Below are 20075 nucleotides of genomic sequence, written 5' to 3'. Positions count from 1 at the left end.
CCGCGGATATTTGGATCCGAGGTATCCGATCCGACCATCCCTACACACAAGTGTTAAAAATATCGCACAAAAGTTTCGTATTGAGGGACATATTACTCACAATGTGCAAAAGTGTCTAAAAATATTGAACAAAAAATTCTAAATAAAAATATTATCACTTCAGTATCATTAAATAAGAGTAGCGTCTTAGATTAAACGTCTAAATAATTGCTATGAATGTTGTGATAAAGGATTGAAACAGTAATTTCACGGTGATTGAGGTGTTATTCATACCTCATACGTACCTAATTTGATTGCTGAGATATTTAAGAGATGAAATTCAAAAATGCCTTCCACTTTGACGAGGGGAGTATCTAGTCGCCTCAACGGCTGACTAATGATCTATATATTTTCTCTGCTACCACTTTCCAGGCTCAACATGGACCATACCTATGACACAGCCATCCGACAGCCATCCAGACCTGGTAGAAGTCAGCTCCCGAAGCACTTAGTGAGTATACTTCAATTGGTTTGGGTGTGGTTATTTGGGTAATGTAACGATCCTTCGAGATGATACATCGCTTATAGTATTATTTATGGCGTGGATGAAGAGCGGTTATTTAGCAGTGGAAATATGCATTCTCATGTTCCCGCATGCGTTATTTTAAATTTAATGTGTATATGAAGGTCATTCGTAATTGGTCACTCGTAAGGAACTCATTCGTCTCTCAAAAGCTTTTGAGTATTTTCGTCAGAAAAATGTTAAATGTTACTTAATTTATGGAAAAAAGAATCGAGGGACGATGAATATTCTTTGGTTTTGAGGTTTCTATGAACTCGATGGAAGGAAAACCGTAATTTACAGTTTTTCAATTCTAAATTTGGCAAATATATTTTAATACGGAATTTTAAGATTAAATCCGACATAAATTTGTCCCACCTCTAGTTGTTGGATTAACTATAATGTTTTGATAACTTAATTTAACTAGGACGTTCCTCCCAAATTCGACGTGGGATTAATCCATTGGGTCACGGATTTCGACCGAATTCGGCAAATCGACTTCGCTTGATCAGAAAACGAAGCTCCAAAGTCTTCTCGCAATGCATTCTATGGTTAATGATACAAGGGAGGAGTGAGGCTGCGACAGGACGGAGCTCTTCCCCACAAATCTAAGTTAGTCCACAATGGGAATTATGGCAATCGGCAAATGTTATTGAGGGTGCGAGTAAATAAAAATGAAAGCGCGATTTTCACATAGCTCTTGTAATGGTACCCATTTATTGTAATCTGATATTTTTTCTCGGTAACCTAATTGGGGGCTCAACTACCTCGAAACGCAGCTGCGGGGATATCGCGTTTCGCTAAGGAAATGGAGTCTTAGGGGAAGGGTGGAGGAGGGAAAAAATGGCTAAGCGTGGGACAGGCGAGGGAGAGAAGGGACGCGATCAGAGCATGCCGGCCGCTTCACGATATACGCGGGCGTTGTGTGGCCCCCGTAAGCTCGGGGCCCTTGCCAATCGCCGACTAGCCCCACCTGGCCAGACCGCCCCTGTGCGGACTGCACCATTCCTCTAGTTTCCTTGATATTTCAAAAAATACCTCTATGACCTTTGATCCTCCAATATGAACTTCGGAGGTACTGTAATGAATACTACGGATCTATGAACTACACGCGTTAAAACCTATGGTTCGACACGGTGGTTAGCATGACTGATATGGTTGTCATGATACTTCTACGTCCTTTGGCCTCCGTAATGGCCTTGGAGGTCAACTAGTGGATAAGGCGAGTATTTGGGCTATACCACTGACTTGGGCACCCGATAAAACCTATGAATTGACGCAGGGGTGGATCTAGGATTTCTTTCAGGGGGGGGAGAGGGCACCAGCAAGGCCGTATCGAGGATTTTGTTCTGGGGGGCACAAGGATACCTCGTAATACAAAACGAACGCAACGATAGTGGGGCCGTATTAAAAATCCTGCATATTTCTTAAGGGTCAGGGGGGGACGTGCCCCCTCTCCTCTAGATCCGCCTATGAATTGACGTATTTGTTGTTGTGGTATTCTTTCTGTCACCCATATGACCTTGACTGTGACCTAACTGGGTCAACGGCAGAATTTTAATGAATAAGTGTTTTGTTTTTATTTATCAAGTCAGAAAACCTAAGAATTGACATAATTTTCATTGAAATTCTGCTTTTTTCTATCTTGATTTCTTTTTTTTCAATCGAAACCCCGTATGACTAATTTTAGATTTTGGTTTGGACCCACGTTGGGAGGTCAAAAGGTCAAAATTGTAAAATTTTGCTTACTTTCAACAAAACAAACCCTTTCCGATGAGTATGCCAATTATCATGAATACAGGGATAGAGGCAAAAAAATGGAGGTAAAAAACGACACACGATCAAAGGAACAGCCTGTAAAACAATATGGAGAAACGATCTTGCCTGCACTTCCGTATGCGATGTTTAGATAGTTTTTATTAGAGCGTTTCACTGCGTCGCGACGTGGCTTAGCACAACGGGGACGTGTGGTGACAACCCATGTGTGTACAATGTTTTCGACTTGTCTACTTGATGCGCCCGAGAATTGAAAGCGTGCGAATTCCATCGACATTGTAACTCCCTTGCTAACTCTCGATCTCTCGCTGTGATCGAAATCGTTCTTCAGTCATGAGTAGTCATAGGCGAGGTTCGAGTCGGAAGTGTAAGGTGATGGTTCAAGCGCTGATGTCACACTCCGCGAGATATTGCCGGAACAACTTCATCGCTTGCATTGGGAAATGTATCAGGTAATCTATAATTTTTATCTATCAACTACAAGCACAGTGGCGCCGACTCCATGGGGACTGAGGGGGCCCGAGCCCCCTCAAAGATTCGTTTTGGGGGGGGGGGGCGGAATTATAATAATCAAGATTTAATTCAAGAAAATAATTAATTTATATTATGCTTTGTGAAATCACAACAATATATTCGTATATTTTATTTTTTATTTAAAAAAGTTGCCTTTTAAAATAATTCAATAATGCGTTAAAATAAATAATTGTAAGGTAGTAAGCAGATTAACTGAAAACAAGTGGTGTGAATGATGATAGTGTTACGGTGCTGCGACAAACATTGAATTTAACCTCTTCCCGGGGCAAGACCCCCGATATGGGCCCCTCCAATATTTTTTATAAGTCGGTGCCCCAGTCGGCGCATTACATTTCCTAAATTTTCAAAATTGGGTGCTGTGCTTGCTTCCTTTCGAAATATCTGGGAGTTATTGCCATAAATTCTAACTGCAGTAAGTATATATCTACCGATTCGATCGATAGATTTTTCTTCCTCATAGGAAAATCTACTAGAATTGGTAGAAGAATAATGCGTATGCTTGGTTTGGCTAGGTAGGGCCTCCTTCGCTTCTATAGCGCTGGGGGGTTTTATCCCTATTCCCCTCCCTTCCATTCCTATCCTTTTCCCGGAGGCGTCGCGTCGGCGGGCTCCGATCGCGACGGCGCCTCTATCCTTTTTCCTTCCCATCCAGCCCCTCCCCGGGTGTCCGGGCGTATAAGCCTCGGGCTTGGTTCCTGGCCCCGGTGCGTTGTACCCTTAAGAGGGTTCGCCTTGAACCCTCAGAATTCTTGCAGAAGGGATAGATAGATATATATATATAAATGTGTCATAGTCTGAAGATGCTGAAGTTCGCGAAACGTGGTGTGGAAAGGTTTTCGGAGGAAAAACAGAGAGTGGTGCTATTTCGCACCCGTAGATATTGCCGCAAATTCAATGGGCCGAAAGCTTATTTTTGGATCCGGAAAAGAAAGACTTTATTTGTGAATAAAATGCAAAGGAAATTTGCGCTATTCGTGAAAAACTATGAAGGGCATTTAAAAGTCTGAACACGATCCAGGATTGGAGCCGCTACGGACTAGAAGGCTACGCCCTAGGCTTCGTTGATTTTATAATAGGCTGGGATTTTGAACCAATTTCCCAAAAGTGTACCGAAAAATAGGGTAGTTTCCTTCATCAAGGAAAACGAAAGGCATTGATAGCCATTCCTTACCCACCATTAGTGTATTCATAATATACAAATTATTTGGTTTTATAATTCCCAGTTTAGACGAATGGCAATCATCAATTTTTATCCTCATTAGAAAAAGGCCAGATCGGCGCCCATGCAATGCCACTCCAAGTGACGTCACATAGACCTAGTTTCTATACGAGTAGATAGGAGATTTACATCGTCTGAGACCAAGGTTCTTAGACTGTAAGGTTGCCTCATTCGTAACTGCGCATGCGCCAGCAGAAGTCCCGTTACGTCACTGTAGACCCTGTATGCCCGCTGATCCTAGCCATTTCATTGTTTGCACGCTAAAATTGAGAGAGAATATGTTCCTGAGACCTTGCGCCGCCTTGTGTTTAACGCGAATCTGAACACATTTCCTGCCATTTCTCTGGAAATCGTCTTTGTAATCCACTACTCATAAGACGAACTTTTTGTGGGTGAAGAGCGCCTTTAATCGTCGGATATGCCAGTCTCCCGTTGTACTGTGGCAACGAGCTCCAACAGCTTGTCGAAAACGAAGAAAGCTGGACGGAATGTCTTAAGGCCTGTTTACACGATACATTAACACGTACGAGTTAATGTAGGTTTGCGTGAATGATTTTTGTGGACCGGAACGGAACATGTACGAATGCATGAACCAAATTAGAACAGGTTCTATTTTCTGTGCATGCATTCGCACAAGTTGGGTGGTTACACGATGCAATTTGGCGTTCATTCTCGCGTTCATACATTTAGACATTAACCCGTTCGTGTTAATGTACCGTGTAAACAGGCCTTCATATCACAGGCGGATGCTTAAATTGAAAAATCTTTTATTGTATATATTAACTAATCGAATCATTGACCGTGTCTCGCCCCCACACCTGTGAAAAAAGTGGTGAAAGTGAATTAGTCAGACAAACTAAGTGGATATGCTAAAAATTTCGTAATCAAGACCTTAGATGCCCCTATTGCATTGGAAAATCAGGAATTCTTCCCTATTAAGGCAAATTGAACTCAATATTTTGCGCACTCATTCATGCAAGGACTGTTTTGCATATTCATCGTTTACCTCGTATGCATTGAGTAACATCGTGTGCCAATGGTAAGATATCAGGTAAACAAATTTCTAGTACCAAGTCTGTAAATTTGAGTCCTTTCGTATGCCTTTGAGAGCTATTGAGAAATTTTCGAGGCCACGGTTGCGCAAAATTGTTTATTATTTTAGGGACAGAAAAGTTTTAGCGTGTATAAAAATATTTATCAGGAATCAAGTGTTAAATCGTAGTTCACATAAAAGAAACTTACGTTATTTTAATCATAATATTTTATATCGAACTAGTAAATTGGTTAAGAATACCCTTTATAAACTTATAAATCTTGACTTGAGTCAAACCATTTAATATTTTTATGTACTCTTTCGCGTTTATATTTACCTGCAAAATGTAATGAAGTAGACTCTACCCTCTAATTAGGACTAATTCGTCAAATTACCTATGTTCTGTGCTGTGTCTCCAACTTGGACAAAGCAATTATTAAATGTTACGCCAAGCAGAGGGTCCTCACAAGAATAAAATGTTTGAACCAAAAAATGGAACAACGAAGAGCAACTTTGGTAGTGCCACTAAAAAGATTTAAAAAGTTGTTCAGTAAATTCTTTTACATAAATTCTTGAGTCTTATTATTTATACCCTCTTCAAAATGAACCTTTACGGTGGAGCTAAATTTCTACAAAAGACTTATGATCGACCAAATAGCTGATATTTTATTTATTTTATTTTATTTATTTTAATAAAGAGATACACATACAGCAATACTGCCAATTTAAAGTGCACTTATAACAACACATATTAAATAATTAAATAATAATGATTTGATTACAAATTTAAATAGAATAAAAAAGAAAAACAAACATTTATCCGGCTATCTAATCATTTATGTGATAAATATGTTAATGCCCGATGAGTAAAATTTTTAAGTGTCAGACCAAACGGATCAATATCACTGGGCAGAGTATTTATTAAAAGGGAAAGCCTATGGAAAAGAGAGCGCTTAATTACAGATAGCCTGGGTGTAGGAATGTGGAGTAAAGAAGTAGATCGGGTGTGGCGGGAAGGTACTCTAATGTTGAGGAAGGAAACAATGTCAGGACTGTCGAAGTGGGAGTTAAGGGTATTATAAATGAATTTGATGTCTGATTGAAGTCGGAGAAGGGATAAACTAGGGACGGATAAAGAGGATAAAACTGCACTAGTAGGTGACTCGCGGAGATTTGGGTTTCTAAATTTTACAATTTTTGCAAAAAAAGTTGTAACACTGTTAAGGGTGGCAAGATTAGTGGGGGCAGACATTGACCAAATTGGGGAGCAATAGTTGATCACCGGAAGAACTATGGTTGAGAAGTAGGATTGGAGGGCCTTCGTACTGGAGATATCCGTGAACCGGTAGAGTAGTCCTAAGAGATACATTAGTCTAAGTTTTTGTTTCAGCAATTGTCACTGAAAATTATCGGATTTGTTTCCTGCAGTGCTTTTTGGTGCCATGAAACATTTTTCTTTTTGTTTTTTTGACCAAAGGCTACAGGTGGAAACTTTCTGTGGGATTTAAGATAGAGAAGAGTCCTCTGATTCGAAGACTGTTCTCCACTCAAGCGGGCAACTATGGTGCTGTTTTGATAACGGCAATTGTTGGTGGTTCACTTTCCATTTCTAGAAATTATTTTACGGGGGAATTCTTATTTCTCTCAGCATAATATTGAAGTTAGTTCCGTTTCATCTGTATGCTTAACGTATGATTACTTTGTATTCCTAATACGAATGATTTGAAAATGGTAATAACGGTAAATTTACAACTCTTTTCACTCTATATGCTTATTTTTTTCTTCCCATTGAAGTAAAGGATTTCAATTTCCTCTTGCATAATTTTCTTTATCTTATGTATATTTTCAAAGCCCGGCGAGGATTGAAAACGAGCATAATTTCTATTTAAAAAGTGGCGGAACTGTAATTTTTTGAAACAACTAATTCCTTTTTTTGCGTATATTCCTCCCAGCCATATTAATGTAAGTTTAAATTATATTGCGGAAGTAGAAAGGAAAACAGTGTTTTGAGAGCAATAGGAATGAAGTGGGGACACGGAACTAACTCGCACACCTTCCCATTTCATCACTTAATCAGGACATCATAGCGTCTGAATACACGAATTTATCTTTTTTTAAATCTTAACATCATTATTTTCATTAATCGGCATTCAATTTAAAATTCGGCTTATAGCGATCGATAGAGGGTAACTTCAAAAACTAGCTATGGTAAGCAGTTACGCCCGCGGAAAGGCTAGAATTTGAAATGGCGCTGGAAGTTGGGTCTACAGTGACGTCAAGCCAATGGGAGCCCGAGTCGCGAATGAGGCAACCTTTACTCTAAGAACCTTGGTCTGAGACTACCAATGCATGCACGAGGCACAGAGCTCAGGGAATCAGCTCTTGATAATGACCTATTAAAACTACCTAAGGTCGGCTGCTAGCAGGGTACTCTGCTACCTGCTAGCATCCCTCATCGTATCAGCGCTCAAAGCCTCGCCCCAAGGTCACCTCACTTGCGGCAGCGGGAACCAGAACGACGTCACACGGGTTCTTCCCAGCATTCATACTTAGCCGTCGCGTTTTCTCGCGCTTGAAAATTTACACTTTTCATTTAATGACGAAAAATAGATATTGTCATTCAAAAATCTAAGAGCGTGAAATACGTACTCCAGGAGTAATTAACTTTCGATTTAGGCAATAAAAAAATAATAGGAAACCGCCCTATTACATCCGTCAAGCTTACTTTCGATTAGCTTGGGCCGCTCCGGCGATGGGTGGCAAACACCTTGAGCTCATCCAGCCCACGAGTCAGTTGTCAGTTGCGCATTGTGAATCTTCTTTGTCATCTGATGAACACTTTCTTTCACGAAGGCCACATTGTTTATTCCGCAACTAACAAAATTTATATACATTTCTATTGATTTATAATTTCCCACGAATTGGGTCTCCTGAATGAGTCTTCTATTTAGATATTAAGATAGAAATTTATCAAGTAAATTCCATAACGATGGCAAATAACATCTGTCGTTGTTCCATTTTTCTTCAATTCATTCTATGTTTCTAAACATATCGGTTTCAATTTGCCATCGACAGTGCCTCCATTTGATGATGAAACTGATGCTTTCATCTCTAACCCCATATTCAGAAGCTAGCTCAATTGACGACAAGATGCATTCCTGCCTAGCGAATTATAGACAGACGGGAATTAGGGAAGAATCGGTAGATGAATATCGATCTTTTAAATTCACGTTGGTAAACGCAACATGCCAAATCAACTCATTTTCGTTTCGGTCTCAGTTCTGACCAATCTGAAACGAGGCTTAACGGTTAGTATACGTTAAGAGTGACAATCTAGTTTCCACTCATTCCTCAATGTCGTAATATATTTTTTTCAATGTCCCTTTTCAGTTTAAAAAGAGCCACCACTCCAAGTCACAAGTCCAATTTGCAGAGACGCTTGGTTGCCGTGATTATATTATTGGCTATATTAGCTGCTGCACTGCTGATTGCTGTGGGAATTCTTTCCTATAACTGTGAGTAACATAAAAATAATTTCTGCTTCATTCCTACTCAAAAATCCTTCTGTAACAGTGCGATGTTTTTTTCTCGCGAACTCACTCTTCAAGGGTCAAATTACTTGTGTAGCATGTAGAATAATTTAAACGCATGAAATGTGAGCAAATAGTGAGTTTCATATTTATTTCACCTTGGTGAGACGAAGTTTTTTTAAAATTACTTATTCATGTACGATAATTTGAATTTCCATCGCTCTCTAACCCAGAGCTTTTGATATTGGCCAAAAGAATATTTGATGTTTGCAGTTGCTTTAAAAATTTGCTAATTGGCCTTAATTACATTTAAGTCAACATCATTAGTCAACAATCCTAAGATATGTTTTACGCAGCTCCCCATTCCTCTCTCCTATCCGCTAACCTTTCTATAGCGACGTATTTCTTCTATTTCACATCCTTTATAACCCTTTGTCCTATATAACTCATTCTGAGCCGTTCTTTGCCCTTTTTCACTTCCACCTGTCCTTCAACTATTGTCTTCATCAGACCATCATGCCTCAAATGTGGAAACCAAATTGTCCCATCTTCTCCTTGTACTTTTTAAGATACTACTATTTCTCCTTTCTTTCTTAGTTTTCACTCTACGTTTTAGTATATTGTATATTCAAGCTAGCTGATTAAATAATTTTTCTGCATCACCTCTGCTTGCAGCCAACAAAATGAGTGATACAGTCCTGGAGCCACAAGTCTGCACCTCAAACCAATGTGTTGAAACAGGTGAGATAAAGGGTGAACTCGCTATAACACATGTTTGAATGAAAGAGATTTAATTCAGATAATATTTTTAAATGATAGTGTAAAATACGCGTCAATATTCATTTTCACATTTTCCGTCATATTTGAACGCAAAGAAATAAATTATATTTTTATTATATTCGCAGTATTTCTGTGGAATTGATTCATTTTTGAACTTGACTGTTTCTTATTCATCTTCATTTGTTTTTCAGCGGCCAATCTCATGAAGTCCCTGGACTTGGATGCAGACCCCTGCGAGGACTTCTATCAGTTCACGTGCGGCAACTGGGCGGCCAATCATCCGATCCCAGATTTCACGGCGTCCACCGATTGGTTCTTTGAAAGAAAGTTGCACCTCGCACAAAGGATAAGAAGTACGTGCAATCCAATTCCAAATTACATTCATTGAAAGCGCAAGCCGTATTACAGAATTTCACTGGCTTTTCTGCTCATGCATTGACAATGCCAATATTGTTATTAAATATTTATATTCTTAAATGTTTGGAAGATACGGTCCTTGGATGTGGCTTACTCTTAATTTTTTCTCGGGCTCTACTTTTAAACCCCTGAAAATGTGATTTGAGAATGTTCTCCCTACTGTACCAAAAATAAAATCAGGTCTACTGTTCAGAATTTTGAGGTCCATATGGGACACCAAGTGCAATAATTTAAATTTCTAAAATCTACGGACAACAATTAATTTCTATGGGTAAATCTAAAATTTGGGTTCTTAAACAACGAAATTTACTCAGTTTTTAAGTCCAAGCAACTGTTTTCGAGGAAGGAAATATTTTAGCCCAGAAAAGGACCCCTACACCGATATTACGCTGTACTTACTAAATTAACTTCCCATTTTGAAATGCAGCTACCCACCAGGGACACCGCCCTCCCCGACAAATGTTTAAGTACTCTATGCGGCCTTATTACTAGAATTAAGTCTCTGGAAGACAACTAAAAATCAAAATAGAAGCTTAATTCGACTGCCATTAAATTAAATAATTTATCAAGTAATGCAATGAGACAATTTTGACAGAGGAGATTACACAATTGTTAAGCTATGAGAGAATTCAATCTTTTTTTGCAGAAGGACAATATCTAATGATTACCTTGGGCAAAATAAATGCGTATACAGAAAGCATTAAAGTGCCCCAATTTTTTAATTGAGTTAATTACTGATTAAATTGTGTTCACTCTGGTGCTTTAATTCGTTTGGTCCTAGGGTTTGGTTCCACGGCGGTGGAGATTTTTCTGAGAATGCCCGCCCCTAACTTAAGTTCTTTTTGGAGGGCTCTTCAAGTACAGCACTCAGTCCGTCAGATGGGCCGTTAAGCCGTGGTCCCCTAAAGTGACTTTTGATAAAAACAGACTAATATCAACGCCGGGATTTTCTCCACCCTTCCCTGAGGCCTGGTTTACTTAGTGCGAGCTAGTAAACGAGCCGGCCTGGTCAGTTACGGCAGCGCGGCTACTCCTACTGTGTGACCGCATCATACGTTATGTGCGAGTCAATCAGTAACTCACAACCGAGTTTCTACAGAAAGTTTTGTATTTACTCGCCTCTCACCTTCCCCCATATTTTGCCACAAGCAGCAACTCCAATGTGGGGCCGTATTCTGTATTTCGTCGGTGCCGCACCGGTCGGTTTCCCTTTCAAGCCCACCGACTGGACATCAAACCGTACCGACAACGGATTCCGCACCGACGACGACACTTTCAGCGATTCTGTAAGGTCGTCGGTTTCAAACCAGTCGGTACGGTTCCCTCTCCTTCCCAAACAGGGAAAATCCGACTATATCCGAAGTTTCACGTGTCTCCACCAATGAAAGAAGGGTAAAAACAAGAGAAGACTCATTGGCACAGTTTGTTGTCGTCATTCTCAATCTTTTTATTTGCGGAAATTACGACTTATTGCTAGATTAAGATAAACGATATTGGACAAGTTGTTAACAATGCTTATATAATGTGTGGTAGTAATGCTGTACCTACAGAATCGAAGGAAACAATATTACAACATCACAATAAAGTTTGTATGTGATGGAGATTTGTTGCTGGAATGAATTATTGAAACTATCCTTGAGATCGTTGTTTCTTTTTGTAAATATTGGTTCCGTATAATGCTATTTATTCATGATTTGGTAATATAGTTGTCATTAAGTAAGTTCCGTATAAATGTTATCAACGGAAGGTTATGCCATTGGCACCGTAGCAGACGAAAATAGCATACCATGGAACGTGAACGTAGGATTCAAATGTAAATGTCATATTAGAGGAACAAGTTAGGAAATTGTTATAAAAATATGGAGCTGGGTGTAATTAAAAGAAGTGTAATGACGAGGAAGTAAATACATTGTGATTGGGTGAAATACATATGTATAAGTTGCGCATTCCAAGTGAGAGAAAATGATAATATTGCGGTAAACCTCATACTTATTAACAAATATCTTCTTTTATCGTCAAGGGAATCAATGGCTGACGATGAAATGAAATATAGTTGCCCGTTACAAATGAAAGAAACTGATACCGTTGTGGCAAACTTCATACTTAAATAAAAAGATCTTATTTCTATGCCGAGAGAAACGCCAAATTGATGATGGAGTGAAATAACAGTCGCCTATTCAGAGTGATATAAAGTGATAACATTGCGGCAAAACTCATATTTAATCAAAAATATCTTTTTTATGTCAAAGAAGCAAATAAATCATGATAGAGAGAAATAAAGCCTATTACAAGCGAGTGAAAGTGGTAACATAAATGAGAGAAAGTCATTATATGTTAGCAAACCTCATTTTAATTAACCATTATCTTATATTTCTGTCAAGGTAATCAATGTAGATGATGACACAGTGAATTTTAGAGGCGTATTCGAAGGGGCAGAAAAAGATAACATTGCAGAAAACCTCATTATTATTTGGTGATGAGGTAAAAACAAAATAAAACGTACATTGCGCACCGGGGAGTTCATGAAACCCACTAGTCGGTGGCCGTACCGACACCTTTTTGGTGTCGGTACGGCTACCGACGATCTCCCGTCCTCTCGTCGGTGCCGCACCGACCGGGTTCGTACAGAATCGCACGACTTCTTACCGGGAGTCGGTGTGACGTCGCACCCGACGAATCGGTGCCGCACCGATCGGTTTGGAGTTACAGAATACGGCCCGTGACTCGGACGTCAACCCGCACGGTATTGCGAAATGACAATAGCTCGTAAGTGTGGGACCACGTCGGGTGCATTATTTGTGTTTCATAGTTTCAAGCAGTGGTGCAGCGAGGGGTGTGTTGGGGGTTATACCGTGTTTACCGTAAGTTTAATCCATTTCACTTAATTGGATTGATATTACTAATAAAATAGTGTAAGGATTAATAAAATATCCCTCAGAAAGCGTAAAAGTGTAAAACTCACTATTTTGAGCAATTTATCTCAAAATTCCGTAATTTATTAATTTCGCACCTACCGCTTATCCTGGTGGGTATTCCATACCCCCATACACCCCGGTATTAGTTGCACCTATACCCCCCCCCCCAGCTCCAGCTTGGTGCGCCCAGCACCCAGAATTCCTGCCTGCGCCTCTGGTTTCAAGTAGTGTTTGAAAACGAAAAATGGAGGACAGACGGGCTACCATTTAAATATAAAGTTTGTGGAGTTATGCAAGGACCAAACCAACATATGGAATAGCTTGAATCCTAATGATAAGGATAGAGATTAGCGTAAAGCCTCGCTTGAACACATTCGCAATGAACTGGGTTTGAAACGCCACTGAAACCACGTGCAGTAACTGTCTACTTTCACGCCAGCAGCTCGCACCTGTGTGAACGGCGTCGAGCTACTGTCATGCCAGTACCAAGATCCAGTGGCTGTCTAATGTCCGGTCAGCAACCCGTATTGTGTGACACAAGGCGAAAATGGCTTTAGCTGTCGGTCGCCAGCTCCAAATATCATTCCTACCTTGGTTAAGCATGTTGATCAATGCAATTGGAACATACTTGTCGTTTTGTCTGTAAACAAATATTAAATTCCCGTACCGTAAGAATCATGATAAAAATAAAGCTTTGGCTCGTCACCGTATGACTCTTTGAGCCGATGAATGTTGGCGTGCATAAGTCATATCGTGATAATCGCATGAAAGTAGAGCTTAGGACGAATCAAATGCTAACTTTACAGAAAAAATAATAAATAATATACTCCCTTTTTGGACAAACTCTTGTTTTAAAGCCTCGATGGAAGGCTTATGTGAAGTCAAAATGTTTTTTAAAATAACATACATTGAAATTATTCCTATTTAATTGCGGAGTTGCAAACTTGAATATTTCGAATAGCTAATGCAATCGAAGTGAATATGGTAGAGGTTAGTATCTGATTCTATTCATCGCTACAATCAATTCACCAAATGCCGTCGGCTTTTCTGAGTGTACCTATCCTAATATTTGATCGAGCCAAATGGATCATTTCTCTCCTCTTCTTTCGTTACTAAAAACAATTATTTCTTTGCAGAAGTCCTGGAACAAGATCCTCTAGCAGACCAGCCAATCCCTGTGACCCAAGCTCAGATGCTGTTCCAGTCATGTTTAAATACAAGTGAGTGCCTCACATCATAAAATGCTAAGTAACGTTTTGTGTAAATGTTTTTTTCTGCCAGCTATGACGCATGTTGTGGAAGTAACATTAATCCAAATCACGATATACAAAGGACCCTAAATGTTGCGACGGATCAACCTTTTTTATAATTGAAATGATGCTCGGGTTTAAGGATTCAGCGAGCGAGATGAAGTTGCCGGAAATGTTTAATTTTACATTTAACGACTGCTACAACAAATTGAGACGATTTTTTCGGTGTGGTGGCTAGTGTGTTGGCATCTGACCCTGGCGGTTCAAATCCTAGTGGTGGCACAACTGTTTCAGAGACTGCTCGATCCCAGTGGTTGATTGCTTTGAGGAGTTCACCCCAAGTGCAGCACACCGTCCGTCGGATGGGTCGTTACTCCGTGGTCCCCTTGGCGCCTTTCGATAGTGCATCATAGCGATTATATAAAATTAAAACTGGAAAGATTGGCTTCCAAACAAAAATATAAAGCGTGTTGCAGCTACGCAAGAACCAAACCAACAAAATGAAGTGCTTGAATCCTAATTTCTTTCACAGCAATCCCTTTTTTTTCTCTCTGTAACCAAGTCGCCAATTCAAAGCAAAACACTAAAAAATTAAAACATGAACGCAACAAACAACAAATGAACTTCAGAAAATGAAAAAATAACAATGATGGAAACGTATATAATAACATACATACTAATGCAAACTTAGAATTTTATAATTGCAATGAATGCTTCGGTTAAAGTAATACGAGCCTTTGTTATTACACCCTTCATATAAGCTTCACGATAGAGACGAGCGTTTGGGAGGGCCCTTGGCGATCGCCGACCTCTGGCCAGACAGCCCCTGATACTAACAAATCACGTTCTCCTGTTCCACGTCATAATTGCATTCTATTCTCACCTGTATTCGCTAACCATGAGCAGTATAATTCCACCACCCCAAACACACCGAGATACAGTTGATCACAAAAGAAAAATCGCGGGTGGACGTTTTTCGATAAATTTTCTTTTTGACGAGAGATCTGGCATGTTCTGCAAAATGTGTTTGAGAATATTTATGCGTAGCTTCAACTCCCTAACTCTTAAAATGTTTTATATTTTTATGTTATCTTCTTTCGATATTAGCCCACTGTGCGTCGGAGTGTTTTCTTTCGGGCTCCTTCACCTTCACCACGGTCGGTAGTTGCGATGAAATTCTAAGACGGTTCGAGTACGATGTAAGCATACTTATTTCATTTTTTAAAATAGACATTTCCAACATCGACATATCTAAGCAGATGAATATAGAACAAGATAATACTGAATTTTTAACGACTACAATCATTAGAATAATGATTCTATCAATAAAAAATTTAAAAGTTATGGTACTTTTTCTCACAATTTATTTAAGACGACCGGTTTCGTCGCAGAGGCGACATCTTCAGGTACTTTTGGTTGTTTTTTGTATCATCGGTATTTTTGTTGTTATTAGGTTGCTATTGCTATAAAAATAACGATTTCTGTACCCGAAGATGTCGCCTCTGCGACGAAACCGGTTGTCTTAAATAAACTGTGTGAAAAAGTAGCATACCGTTTTAATTGCTTAAAATGGATTTTCACAAAGTTAAGTCTGAAACAACCGAGTTTATTGATTACACCAATGTTAACACATATTTCAAATCAAAATGGATGACTCCCCATCACGGGCGAAGCCAGCAATTGAGGCGTGGGTTTTTTTTTTTAATTAATACTGGGGGTATAAAATACCCGCCAGGGTAAGCGGAAGGTGTGGTGGCTCTCCCCCAGAATTACTTAAAGATATAATGTTCAAATAGTGAGTTTTAAGTCTTTCTGAGGGCCATTTTATTACTCCTTACACTATTCTATAAGTAATATTAATTCAATCAAGTAAAAGGTAATTAACTTAAAAATTTATCAAAGATCTGGGAGGAGGGTTATATCTTTCAAACACCCACCCTCCTCGCTTCACCACTGGCACCCATGTCTTCAAACTTTTTATTCGGGCTCACACGTGATTTTGCTGTGAGACGATTTTTTTTGCGGTGGTATAGGTGCTTAATACTTAAAACTGTAGAATTTTTTCAATTAATTAATATGTATCAGCGTACTCGCTGTCTCTACAACTTCCTGCATACGTTTAAGGATTGATCCCAACTAATTTCTCACACAAATGTGACCGAAATTCAATCCACAAGCCGCGGACATGCGCCTCATTCACCCCTACTGTTGTGGCGCCCATTGGTGGCAATTCCGTTTTCACAATTCCCCACGGGGTTACAGTCAGGTTGATGAGCCAGTAAGTGTTCTTCTTACGTTGCTAGCGGTAAAATCAGAAGGCGAGGCCATGAGATTTCCAAATAGAAATATTTAGGTTTGATTAATCAAAAGTTATTGAAATGTAGAAGAAATGGATGATATCCATTCGACCATAATTTCTTAATTATTAATAGTGGTCGCTTTATTTCGCGTGAAAGAGTTCATATACCACTTTATTTCCACCTGGGCCTTAGGGCTAGTTCTCTATATACGCGAGACGGGATTTAGTCTGGAACCGATGATTTATTTGGACTGAGCGATTTCAATATATTTTCTCTTCCGTGCGCACACATGTCAATAGGCGGCATATTTCGCGTGAAGATATTGTCAACCATTGTCAACTGTTTCGGATGTGTTCTCAGAAGGCTCGGTGAACACGCTCTTTAAGAAGGAATTTAATAAATTGGTTTTATCGGGACTGTTTGTCAACACATCTCCGTTATCGTTTCTCAGCGAACATACGGTAGATCTTCTACCTTGAACTTCCCGAACATAAGACCAAAATGCCTTTGGATTATCCCGTTGCTGGTCTACAAGTGTTTCGTGAATGCATTCCTGAACGCTTCCTTCGTGGCGGCTTGAGACAACTTATATTTTTTAATTATTGACTCGCGTTCAATAGCGGATGAATCCGTGCTGACTTTTTTCCTTTTAGCATGGCACGCTCTCTGTCGCCTCAATGATTTTCTCACTTTCGCGTCATACCATCTCGATTGGCTAACTTCTTTTATGTTTTACTAGGGATGTAGCTATTTATTCCCGAAGTTACGAACGAAAGAAAAGCTTTCCAAACACCCTCTACATTTAATTTCATTATTGATTCCTGAAATGCGGAGAAAGCACATTTCAGATGACTCTTGAACCTATCAAAATCAGCCCTTTTAAAAATGAAAACTTTACCTTCTTTTTTTTAAATTTTCAGTGGTATTTAGAGAAAACTTTGCAGTTACAACTCTACGGTCACTTATTCCTTCGACGGTGTTCACGTTCGTTACCTGATGAGGTATATTTGTCGCTAATAAATCAAGAATACTTTCTCCTCTGTTTATGCACGGATGCTATTTCAATGAATTTAGTATAAAACTTTTGATAACGCTTCGCAAATCACTTTATCACTCCCACCAGGAATGAAGCTATAGTATGCCAATCTATAGAAGGTACGTTGAAATTTCTACCTACAATGAAGTTTCTTTCAGGATACTTGGATGCTATGCAGTTTTTTTGGGTTTCAAAATCCAACATTCATGTTATATCTGAGTTGGGATGCGTGTAATACGAGCAAACTAACATTGTTTTGGATTTTGGGCATGTAATTGTAAACCACACAAATTCAACGCTGGTCTCAGTCTCGGTTACCGCTTGTGTTACGATTGATTTCTTTACAGCTATAAATACCCCGCTTCCAGCTCAATTAATTCTTTCTTTCCGAAAACGGTGAAAGATTATGGGAAGATCTCATTGTCTGAATCATCACCCGTTAGCCAACTTTCAGTTCCAATAATTACGTAACACTTCGTACCATGAATTTAATGCTGAAAATCGGGAATCTCATTTCTTAAATTACGGCAATTAATCACAGCCGCGATTATTTCTTCGGAACCAGTATTTTTGCGATTCGGGACTATTTGTGATTCGCTCTTGTCGATTCAGCTATTTTTAGGCTCTATACCAGTGATGATTGGAACTGCAAATTTAAATGTCTCAACATTAAATTTACTTGGATCTTGACCGCCTTTGAAATTATGATATCACGAAAAATGCTGATTCTGAAACGCTGTTTTTTCTTTCTATTACTCTATTCACTAACGCTAAAACACAATCACTAACTCGATTAACGCAGCTACAACAGGGCCTCTTTACATGCCAATCACTCATTCGATAAAACAATTTACGCAAAATAAGTCAACTGGTTACCCAAACAAGTTATTCTGCAACACTGCAACACTGCTTGATTATACGGCCGCCGGGCGGCGCGGCGATTCGTCGTTCTGCGCATGCTCGGGCGGCGTCCAAAGACTTCCACAAGGCACGAGCTTAGATGCGTCATGACGCGTCATAGCATCAGCAGCCCCCACCACTACCACTCTTCATGTAACTGCATGGATATGGATTGGGACGTTCTGGCCAGCGCTCCACGGCTGCAAATACGAAATTCTCGCGCTATTTTTGCGTGTTGTACCTACATTTTCGATGTATTCGATTGAAAAAATATACTGTGGTTGATTCCTCGAAAGTGTTCAGTTATGGCAATTTCAATGGAAAAAAATGACGGAAATAGGGCCTGTGATCACTCCTGCCATCTCTGAAAATGATAACGTGAGAGAGTCTTAATTTGAGCCGTCATGTTCGCCATCCCTGAACTAGTACGTGGATATTGGTCTCTGGGTCGTTGATAAAAAATTAACGCGTACTGGATCCTATGAAAATTATGAAATTCGTTGGAATGTATAATCTGTGGAGATCAATGGGAGGATAAGGGTAAAAAATTAAAATGCAATGCAATTATATAGCCAACCACGTCATCAAATTTTAATGCATCCCGAGGTAGATTAAAAGAAACAAAATTTGGTTTTGGCATGCCAGAGTGATATTGTGACGATGCCTTTGGTGACATTCATCGTGACATGTAGAACAATTTGGCCATGCAGGGAAAAATAACATTGACGCCCGAATAGAAAAATCTCCAAAACGAAAGCGTTCGATTAATATTATTTAACCTAGTACAGTTCATCGTGAATGATCTACTGCTCTAACACAATTTTTCATGTCATTGTATGAACAGATGCGTGACAACTAACAATTTCAATTTTACAAGGACCAAAGTAATATAATTTGGAACTTGAATACCTATTGTGATATTAGAACAGTGAATCAGCCCTTCGTAGAATGCCCTTATCAAGGAGTTCCTCTTCTTCTCAGGCATTTTCAATTCTTACTCTTGGAGATGGGAAGACATATCTGATTACCTCTCCGCTGTCTTCCTCGCAGCTGAGTTTTAACAGCTACAAATCCTCCCAGATATCCTGTTCTGCGTTGGTACTGGTCTCATTCCACCATGGATGAACGACAATGGTGTGGGAATGATGTCTTCTTTCTCCACCTTCCAATGTATTACCGTAATCCATGCTATTCGTCTGTGAAATAAAGAAAACATATTGTTATGGATAATGTTTAGCTGATCTCTAATGTACTATGAGAAAAAATTTTTAAATGGTGTCGTTCACACAGAAAGTCGCAACTCATTGAAAGAAATTCATAGGAATTTTGCTTCGACCAAAAACATCCTTCCCGCGTACTTTTTCTCCTTTAAGTTCAATGTAGGAAAACATGAAATTTGTCACCCAGTTTCCACGAGTTGGTGACTTCATTGTATTTTCTTGTTCATGTATTCGTTTTCAGGAGAATCACATAATAAGGGGAGTTATCGCTAGTAGTGGCGGATCCAGGATAGGGAGACAGGGAGTGCGGTCCTGCGGGCCACTTCCCAGCACTGGGGGGGGGGTCGTAGAGATGAAGAAAAGTTTGAGGATTTCGAAGCTTCTAACAACACATTAACTTTGTCCAACTACTAATTTTTCAAAGAATTAAATTTTTCAGGCAAACATTTTTGTGCATTTTAGTAATATGCGTTTCAGTGGCTATTCTCTCCCGTATATATTCGACAGTATTACAATATTATATCTAATTAAGTGCTTATTTTTTACTGCATCACTGGATCTGCCACTGATTGCTAGCAAGATTGCAAATCACCCGAGACAAACGCACAAGATCAAGGCGTAGAT

At 39.4% G+C, this 20075-nt stretch overlaps 1 protein-coding gene across 2 annotated transcripts in view; it reads left to right on the top strand.

The window, feature by feature from the left end:
• Positions 1-20075, top strand: part of LOC124164055 (neprilysin-1-like) — a 135356-nt gene that overhangs the window by 79804 nt on the left and 35477 nt on the right. For both annotated transcript variants that reach the window (XM_046541224.1, XM_046541223.1), the window contains 5 exons: positions 412-490; positions 8494-8618; positions 9309-9374; positions 9605-9766; positions 13882-13965. In XM_046541224.1, coding sequence (XP_046397180.1) covers positions 412-490; positions 8494-8618; positions 9309-9374; positions 9605-9766; positions 13882-13965 — 516 coding nt within the window. The remainder of the gene's footprint in view (positions 1-411; positions 491-8493; positions 8619-9308; positions 9375-9604; positions 9767-13881; positions 13966-20075) is intronic.

Source organism: Ischnura elegans, chromosome 8 (genome assembly GCF_921293095.1).
Source record: "Ischnura elegans chromosome 8, ioIscEleg1.1, whole genome shotgun sequence".
NCBI classification, from domain to species: Eukaryota; Metazoa; Arthropoda; class Insecta; order Odonata; family Coenagrionidae; genus Ischnura; species Ischnura elegans.
The sequence above is the reverse complement of the archived record's forward strand: the minus strand, read 5'-3'. Positions and strand labels throughout refer to the sequence as shown.